This window comes from Erpetoichthys calabaricus, chromosome 17, assembly GCF_900747795.2.
Source record: "Erpetoichthys calabaricus chromosome 17, fErpCal1.3, whole genome shotgun sequence".
In the NCBI taxonomy this organism is placed as follows: Eukaryota; Metazoa; Chordata; class Cladistia; order Polypteriformes; family Polypteridae; genus Erpetoichthys; species Erpetoichthys calabaricus.
Window position 1 is genome coordinate 23,848,675 of NC_041410.2, and position 10,529 is coordinate 23,859,203.

Sequence of the window (10,529 nt, forward strand, 5' to 3'; positions counted from 1 at the left end):
AAAATGACATCTATGCCAGTTTATGAATGAAAATCTCTACCGTGGCTAATTTGTAAAATTATACTTACCTTGTGTAAATAATGAAAATACACAAAACATTTTAAATATCGTCTTAATACTTCTATGCCTGTTTTAGTTCAGTGCGTGGTGCACTGAACACATGCCTTCTGCTCAGCACTATACATAAACACAATGGATTGGGTTCAATGTAGGATTTAACACGCCGTTTTTCACCATTTACTTGAAATAAAGCTAAAAGACACTTTTTTTTTTTCCTTTATTGACTTCTTTTTAAAATGACCAAATCTGATTTCACTTGATTGACAATTTTGATATTTTGTATTGCACTGTTTTATATCAATCCTTTATATAAAAAAAAAATTAAGAACGTTACCACTTCAAAATGAAGTTTATTAACAGCCCGTGACACAAGGAAAAGACACAGCAGGTGTACAGGGGCTGCCAAACCAAGCGAAATGCCATAAATTAGATTAGTGTTCTACCCTAGTATCTGTTAAATATTTCATTTGTGGGAAAGACACCTGCACTTTTCAGGCAGGACTACAGCCTCCTCCATCTTCAAGCTGTACTCTAGGAAAATGAACACTTTGGTGTTCTGAATGACTTTTTCATCCCCTACCACATAGTTGAACCTCTTTGCCAAGCTTCAATACACAAAAGTCCACTTTTACTTGATGAAGAAAATTATACAACATGTACCGGAAAACATTTAAAGAACCTTCTTGACAATTCTGTTTTAAGAGTAAAACTGTAAAATGGAAACATTGTAACCATCAATGCCACTTTTGTAAATACACCATTGTTTGCTAAACATGTTGTACCAGGATTAGCAGTGTCTCGAATTATACAGTATATTTATGAGACTATATGGGCATCAACAACAAGTGAAAATTGTGTTAACGCTTACCTTTTCCCAAAATTGGTATAAACAGCTGTATTATTTGTGAACATTAAAACTATGCAACATATATAAAAGAAAACTTCAGAAATTTGTGATTAATTTCACAAATCCTTCATTATTTAGAGACTATGTATCCAAATGCAGCAGTACTGCTAAACCCAATACTTTCCTGAACAAACCTGCTACCCCATTAAAACAGAATATACAAACCTAAATTGCGGGGCCAGTAATTATTCTTTTCCAACTTGTTATATGGATAGTCTTAACTGTTTTATGCGCAGGGATGTCACCTCCTCCTTTACTCAAAGTTAAGCAATTGACAAACCAATGTTAACACCGCTGAATATTAAAAAGTCCTACCGTAGGGGATTATCACAGAGGGTTCAAAGTGACCAATACAGTAAGCACAATTCTATGTATGACATTGAATTGTATTTTTCAAAATTGCTAAAAATGAAAGTCCCAAAAAAAAAAAAAAATACACGTATTAAAGCAATGATTACTTTACACAGCAGGCTACACCAACAGCACAACAAAAATATACTGAAATACAGATTATTAATCTAACTAAAAAGTAATGATCAATTTGATTTTCATTTATCTTCTGAACACAATTTGATGCAAATAATTCCTTAAGGAGTACTTGAAGGAGAATTCCAATTTTGACTAAAGAAGTAGCCCCTTAACTGGAAACTGCCTGTCACGGTTTTATTCTGGCACTGAAATGTGGGTATTGGGTGGCCTAAAGAAGGCTGAGGCTACTGCTGAAAAGGCTGCCATGAATCTCCTCAATTACGTGGTCTCAAGGAGTGGCACTCAGGGAATTCCAAGAGGGATGGTGAAAGACAAATAGTCGGCCACCTCACCCCATTGTGCTCTGAAGTGCTGGAATGTTGTGATCCATGCAGTTAGTATTGCCACCCAAAACAGAACACCAAGCATAGACTTCTTTACATCTAAAGGAGGAAGAAAAAAAAAAAACCAGAAGGTTAACAGCCATTTTAATTGCCCTTTGAATTTCTACTACATGCCACTTTCTTTTCTATATACAAAGACTGAAATGAGCTTTACCTAGTTTTATGTATGGCTTGTTGGAGATATTTTACTGGGTCCCACACAAGGAAATTGACATTCATCAAAGCACTTTTCAATGGTAGTTGTTATTACAGAGGTAAATAGTTGTATTGCAGTTTCTTAACAAGACTAATAAAATACTAACAAATACACAAAACTTCTAGGGTAATGTCCAATTTTACTTTGCAGCCTACAAAAAAAAAATTAACATTCAATTGACCATTCTAATACAATATCTTACCTTGTTAAATCAATTTATTTTCAATCAGAATTCACATTCTTAAAATAGAGAACCAACAAAAAGGGAGCTGAACAAAGGCACTGCGAAGTGAATGCAGCCCCATTCCCTTGAAAACAGACAGGGCTGCAGATAGCAGGATAAATTTTATATGAAGGCATGCAAATTTTAGAGTCACACAGCATTCACATGCTATTTTTTTGCTTGCTGTCCTTTACACAATGTCTATTTCAATAACCAAAAAATGCAGTGACCCCAGCTCCCATCCAAAGTTGAAAACGAATAGGAATTTGGACTAAATGTGAATTTCCCCTTGGGATTAATAAAGTATCTAAATGTATCCCCTACAACTGGCATGCTTTCCAGGTGTTGTTCCTGTCTTGAGACAGGTGATGGCTGGGATAAAATGCAGCTGCACTGTGACCCTGTCCTGGATAAGCAAGTTAAGAATATAAATTAATAGATGGATGATAACCCCCTAAAGCAAAATATGCTGATTTTTAGTATATTCCTCTCTCTCCCCATCAGTTTTACAATTTTTCTTTTACTACTACATCACAGCCTAACGCAGGGGTGGGCAGATTCAGTCCTGGAGGGCCGCAGTGGCTGCAGGTTTTTGCGCCAACCCAATTGCTTAATAAGAAGTCCTTATTGCTCAAGTAACACTTTAGTTGTCTCGCTCATTAAGATTTTGAACCCTTATTGCTTATTTTAGTCTTAAACAGCTGTATTCTTGGTTTTTAATTGCTCCTAATTAGCAATACCATGCAAATAACAAAAGAGGCCAGCATTTCTCCATTTAGCTTGTTACCATTTACACCTGCGTGTATTTATCACGCACTATTTGGTTTTATTATTAAATACTTGGAAGGAAAGTGAAGAGAAAAAAGTGAAGCACTGAGAATTACTCATCTGTTTTAGACTTCAAATCATTTGGATGATATCCTTAGAAAGGAAAATAAATCTAGGATATGAGAATGACCTGACATGGCAGAGTTAAAGCACTAAGAAGCCATGAAATTAAATAATTGACAAGGATTGGTTTTTAATTAAGCAACTGGGTTGGAACAAAAACCTGCAACCACTGCGGCCCTCCAGGACTGAATCTGCCCACCCCTGGCCTAACCTTATTGCACTGTCAGCAAGTCAGGCACCATTCACAAAGAGGACTACAGTTTATCATGGGGCACATCCACTCACTAATAAAGAAAATGCAGAATCTGCTTCTAGAACAAGTACTATCACCAGATCACACCTGTGCATTACACATTAGTAAATTTAAATTAATAGCAGATTTGATTGATTTACATCATAAAACTTAAATACAAGCCCCTCAGACAGAATTTCACTTGCAGTAGCAGCACAGTCCAGACTAAATATACTATGACTGAATCTTAAATGAAAGATAACACACTTGACTCAACTGGTTTTTTATGGGTTTTAGTTAGGAAGGGGCAAGAGTATAACCCAAGACCATATGTGACTGTTGCATGCTCTGGCTGTTGAGAAAAACTTAACTCAAGAACCAAAGAAACCAGCCCTCAGAACCTCTCTGTCGGTGCACACAGGTCATCAAGACCCGAGACACCAGACAATGCATCCCACGGAGGAGCAATCGAAGGTAGGGCACATATGCTGCAGCTTTGTGGATTTAGGGGATGAACGCTAAGCACATGAGCAGAAAACACTCCAGCTTGATCAACTTCTATGTGTTATTTACTGTCTTCATAAATTTGCTAACAGTACAAACTTTTATCTGCTTTTTCTTTTTTCATCTTAGTGTTTTTGTTCTAAATAATTGGAGCATAATCAAATAAATCACCATGATCACTATTTATTACCATTTGCAATCACCAATTTTATCCCATGGCAGTTCTAGTACAACCCCTACTTCAATTTCCTATTTGAATTTATAAAACCACACTATATCCATCCATGTATATACTAAAGACTTTAATCACCACACAGGCAACTATGGGAAGATGCCACCTTGTGTGGGCATTTCCTGTGAGCAATCACTGTGACAGTAGCTTTTAATACGGTTGTCCATTGCACTCTAAATACAGAACAGTCAGGCACTGTTCTTCCTACTTATCAAATGGTTTTCAAGACAGTACTCCCACATTCCTTTCTGCAAGTAGATATGGCATTCCTTGGGGTTGAATTCTTTTGTCTTTGTAAGTTGCTATTAGGATCTTCATTCTACAGTATTTTCTAATTTGTATATTGATAAAACTCAGCTGTATAATCGGATGCTACTACTTTAAGCACAATTTTTAATAGCCATTTTAGTGACCTGTAAGTTTATCCTCAAATTTAAAAATATATATATATATATATATAATTTTTAAGAGATGTTGCACCTGTTTGTAAGGCAATACTGGGAGCTTTAAAGGAGAACATGAATTTTTAATACAACTAAATCTCCAAAAAATTTATAATTGTTAACAAGTAAATAACCTTTATCACATCTTTTACTGCCATGGCTTACTTTTCCCAACTTGACATAATGCAAAATGAAAGTAGTTCCTTAATATACAGAAACTAACAAGTTCCATCCCATTTTAAAAAGCATGTCATTACAAAATACCAGAGCAAAATACATCTTGGTACTTTCAATCAAAAACTATTCTGCTGATAACTCCTGTCACTGTGGTTCTGCATTCATCACCCAAGAATCAATTCTCTAAACCCGTGTTCATCAGTGCTGATTCAAGAAGAGCTGAAGAATATCCTGGCAACAATCATCGGTGATCAAGCTGCCATCAATCTCAGGGCAAACCCATTCACTTGTCCACTATCACTAGTACTGGGATAATATACAGCTGACAGTCAACCTAACTGCGTGTCCTTGGTATTATCAGAGAAAAATAGTCTCTGCAGAAAAGCTCTATAATTTTTTTCTTTAGTGAAAAATTCTTGACTGAAAGCATTACGTACGCAGCACTAGCATGGCAAACAACACGGGGTTTAGCCATTTTCTAATAGCAAGCAATCACATCATTTAACTTCACTTCACTTCACTTCACACAGCCCAACTTTACAAGGTGTTCTACAATGACCACAGGAATACTAAATAAAAAGCTTGACATCTGGTATATTTCAAAAGATGTACATCAATGTGTTTCAAATGGAGGATATAAAAGGTTGTGTTGCACAATGTCTGATTATAACACATATGCAACAGTGAAATTCACCATGTTTGACTAGATTCACTAAAAATCGATTTATAGTCAAACAGCAACCAAATTTTATTAATGAAGGGTTGGATCATTCAGGGCAGTATTATAGAAACTCTAAATCCATGAAATTGCTCAATTCAGAGACAAATGGTCCATCTGAATGTGGTCAGTATCCTTTCAATCTTACTAAAATTGCTCTTGTTATAATACAACAGAACACATGAAGCATGTCAACTTATGCAAATTAAAATTACCTGCAGAAAATGTAATTATATTTAAGTTAGAAGGTACTGGAACATCCTGCAGTAAACTGCAAATAGCACAGAAGTGCTATTTACACTATATAATAAATCACAAAACATTTTGATCACAATTTATAAAGTGACTACTTTTAATGCAATTCAACAGTGCAGCTTCAGAACCAACAGCTGCACTGTAAGACACACTATCATTTTTATACTGAAACGATAATAGCTAATTTCAACAGCACATAAACAGGCGACTTACTGCAGGATTTTCAGAGACAAATTAAAAATTACTAATTTGAATCTCACCAAACTCCTGCATTTTAAGCAAACTGATTAAAAACCTTGGAATCCATCTCAATCATTGAACAATGGTCATATTAAAGTATAGAGCTATGCTAATTTCAACAGCACATAAATAGGCGACTTACTGCAGGATTTTCAGAGACAAATTAAAAATTACTAATTTGAATCTCACCAAACTCCTGCATTTTAAGCAAACAGATGGATTCCAAGGTTTTTAAATCAATCATTGAACAATGGTCATATTAAAGTATAGAGCTATGCAGCTTTGTATATTTTTCAATTATTTACAGATGGGTAAAAATGAAATCAGAAAACTACAGATAAACTGAAAGCTACCCAAGTTTCCAAAGCCCTTACTAAAGCACTGACAGATATTAAAGGAGTAAACTGAGCCACTGGTAAATTACCAACTTTATTTAGCATTTCTATTTCAACTTCTGTGCAGTCATCCCCATATTCTCCTTTTCTGAACTATTTTGCGGAAAAACAAAATGGACTGCACACAAACTACAGATTTCAAAGATAAATAGGAATTTATTTTTGTTTGTTTTTAGATTATTAACGCAATATAAATAAACTGAAACTTTGAAGAAATAGCATTAAAATAAAATTTCACTTTATGCATAATTTAAAAAAAAAAAAAAAATCAGTTTAACAGGAGACTCACATGATTTGATCAGTGCCTGTTCTGTGTAAGCTGGTTTCATGAAAGCTTCCTTGAAGAACCAAACCACGTTAACAAGCCACAGGAAGGGAAGCAATGCAAATCCACCTATAGTAATACAATGCATATATGTTTCAACACCTTTAAAGTAAAACTATTTTAGCACTGGAGAAAGTTTATTGGGCTACCAGTATTTCCTGTCTATTAATGTCCTGACTGGCACACCTCTATTTACTAATTTTGTATTTTTTGATTTATGCAAAGTCAACTTTTTCTGCAATCAAAAAATCTAAGCTATAGGCTCTCTAGAACTATGCAAGTATTTTGCTGTAGCAGTGAGCTAATAAGCTTAACACACAGTTCAAATATGGCTTTTCTATTAAAGCCTGAAGACAGAGTACATATGCCTGTAAATGAATGTAATCTTTCCGCAAATTTACTGTATGTAAATTAGACAAAATGATTTGGTGTGTGTTTCATACACTTATTATGACCTCTGGAATTTGGTTTCTTATTTGTTGACACACATTTGATTTTATGTAAACATCTCACCCAAATAGTATTTCCTGCAGAGGTTCAGCTTCTCTTCATTTGGAACTCTCTCTAGATTCATCTCTCCCACAAAGGTCAGAATTATAGACAACACAAGAAAACAACAGCCTCTGCAAATACATGTTAGATATTTATTAGCTTATTTAAAACCAGTAAAGTGTCCTTATACCCACCAAAACAATATTCAAAACATTTTCTGTGCAATGTTACAGAGAAAATTGGCAATAAACAAAAAGCTAAAAAATCTTTACTCAAAAGCACATTTACTTCATCATACAGAACTTACTGAACAGTCTGATTGCCGTATTTAACTCGGTCATTAAGAGTATTCATTTTATGATGTAATCATTTTGTTTGAAGAGCTCCTGAGAGCTTTTTTTTTTTGTAACTCACTTCTATTATATATAATAAACTAGGGAAAGTATGAAAACAGAAAAAACATTTTCAAAGTTATCAATAATGTTAATAATTATTCATAATGTTTTATATAAAAAAAAAAAAAAAAAAAAAAAAAAAAAAAATCACAATTGGTTTGAAAATTACATCAGTCATATAGAACCGCATCATATGCTTTTAGTCGATAACCACGTCTAGACCTCCCCAGTACCACCATAGCCGATTTCTGTCATAATACTGAAGTCAGTTCATACCAAAACCATGATACTACAATGACTGCTCCCATGAAATTCAGACTGTAAATGGCAGTGTTACCCCTCCCATTATATTGGATTTTGAGAGAACATATATGGCAAAAATTGTGCTTTTAGTTTAACGGTCTACAGAAATTTCTCTGGGGCCCTCGTATGTAATTAAACATTTTTGGAAACTCGGATGGGGTCTCTTGTTGATACTAATGAAAAGTGGTTTCCACCTTGCGGTTTTGTCATAGATCCCTATTTTGTCCCATTCCTGACTGATGCCATTTAAATTTCATGCACTATATTACTCTTAGAGAGCTTTAGATAATATGTCCACTTATAGCAAGTTTGATTTTCTTTATTTAGACAATGTGACTACTGTTTAAGTGAAGCCCCAAAGACATAAAATCCCCTTATATTGATAGAAATTACATTTTTACTGGAGATTTTCTGAGCATGATGCAACTCTAAATTGAGAGCAGCTGGCCTAAATCAGTTTGAACTATTGACCAAACCAGTCATAAAGCTGACACTATTATTTCATTAACTTGACAGAGTTCACCAGGGCCGATAACATTTTTTTTTTTTTATACACATGAAAATTTTACTTTTGACTACCTTCCAAAGAGGCAAATAAAAGAAAAACCACACCTGCTGTCTTTCCCCCCCTATATCACTATAGCTGAACAGCTCAAATTCACATTTATAAACATGTAATATAGTGATAGCAATCGCAAGGTTCACCGTTTTAGGCATATTGGTTTGCAGCACTTATCAGAGCCTTTGTTGATATTTTAAATCTGCTCCCCTCACTTTTCCTTTGTATTTCGGTACTTTAAAATATCACGCTTTATGCTTCTAATATTTTTAAATACAAGATATTATATGTAACTTACAAGGTGGCCTTGATATCTGGAAGGGACTCTTAGCAATCAGCTTTGGATTTCCTGTTTTCAACATATTGTAACTAGTAAAAAATATTGTTTGTTCCAGCCATTTTAAGCAGAACAGAAGACATCCAAAGATAACATGGCTTACCCAGGCCAGCATGGTCATTGTCTTTTAAAACTTTGACAGTGCTATATCTTTTTATATATATAGTCACAAAATATAGTCTTAATAGCATGGTAATTGCTGAGGTCAACCATAAATGTAGTCACCTTTTAAATTAGCATGTTGTTTAACACTATATATGCAGTACATATAAAAGTGGTATTGACTACACAGGCCTAAAAAAATGCCTAAAAGGAGTTTGTTTTGGCTTTTTTCCCCCCTCACAGGGTTTCAAGTACTGTGAAAGTATTGAAACACAAGTATGTGGATTTGTGTTTTCAAATAAATAAAATGAACCTGTGTGTTTGAATACATTCTTGTCTATTATGGTGTGGGACAGAGATGCAATGCTCCAAGTTATTTGAACAGATGTTTTTTTAAACTTTTGTTCCAACATGAACATAATACTATCAATCATGTTTAATATGATGATGTGTGTGTCAAAAACTGCATTTTTCTATTTGTACTACACTCGCGAGTCTGTCAATGTGACACTTAACGTTCATTTTTATGTATTAAAAATACAGTACTTAAGTTTCAGGCGCAGTCCATGGCTTTCTATAAAAACCGATTACTCGACAACTCGTACGCATCATAGACTGCGGGTGTATGGATTTTTTGACAAGGTTCATTTTTGAGATTACGTGATAAATGAAAAAGTGTACGTTTTTAATAAAAAAAAAACTCCCGTCCCAATTTTAGAACTACAAAATGATGTTTAAGGACATGAAGCTTATTTTATCATTAATAACTAATGCTATATGAAACATGAGCTAAACAGTTGAATTCAAAGGTGAAATGTATTAGAAACTGAATATTGCGACACATAATTTCAGTAAGCGGGTATGACAATAATAATTTACGCTTTATACATGTTCTTTTAAGTAAGGAAACTGTACAAACGTTTAAAACAATGCAAAAGTAGGCATATTAACACTACGAGGAAACGCCTACAGTTCCCGTCTTAAAAGACCAGAAGTATTAAATATAAATATGCATAATATCCCGTAAGGTTATTTTCACACTATATTAAAACTTCTCACCTTATTTAAGCAAAATAGCTGTCCCAAATAACGAAGATTTTTTTTTCTGTCTTCTTTTACTTTTAGAAAGAGATATACGTTACTTTCAGCACAATTCTACCATTTAGTTCCGCTCGAAAACTAAATACGCCTGCCGGTAGTTCCGTTTTTTATTGACGTATACGTGTCGCATAGCAAGCTGGGTAATGTGGTTTAAGACGTCCAGTCCTCTGCGCTCATTGTGTCTCGGGGCGGTGCTACGCTATAAGGCACTCAATGAGAGTTTGCTCCGTACAAATGATCAATTTGCATTCCTTGTTATAGATAGATAGATAGATAGATAGATAGATAGATAGATAGATAGATAGATAGATAGATAGATAGATAGATGTGTGTGGTCACGAAGTCACATTCACGTCGGCTGCTTACGGGTGCACAGGGGGATATCAGCATAGATTTTAACTTTCCATAGAGTACTTAAGTTTTAAATATGAACTACATTTGGCCATTGACTCTCCACAATCGACAACTAGTACAAATCATTGCAATTTATATGTCATCTGAGTTGAATCTAATGTGTATTTAGATTCGGTTTTTCACTACATAATATTTTAAAATGCAATTTAAAAACAA

At 34.5% G+C, this 10,529-nt stretch overlaps 1 protein-coding gene across 1 annotated transcript; it reads right to left on the minus strand.

The window, feature by feature from the left end:
* Window positions 1-260: 260 nt before the first annotated feature.
* psenen (presenilin enhancer, gamma-secretase subunit) lies at window positions 261-10,063 on the minus strand. The gene is made up of 4 exons (XM_028823278.2): window positions 9,918-10,063; window positions 7,184-7,293; window positions 6,635-6,739; window positions 261-1,878 (listed from the first exon to the last, which is right to left on the minus strand). The coding sequence occupies exons 2-4, from the start codon at window positions 7,242-7,244 to the stop codon at window positions 1,739-1,741; spliced, it is 306 nt and encodes a 101-aa protein (XP_028679111.1). The 5' UTR covers window positions 7,245-7,293; window positions 9,918-10,063; the 3' UTR covers window positions 261-1,738.
* Between the last annotated feature and the right edge of the window lie 466 nt (window positions 10,064-10,529).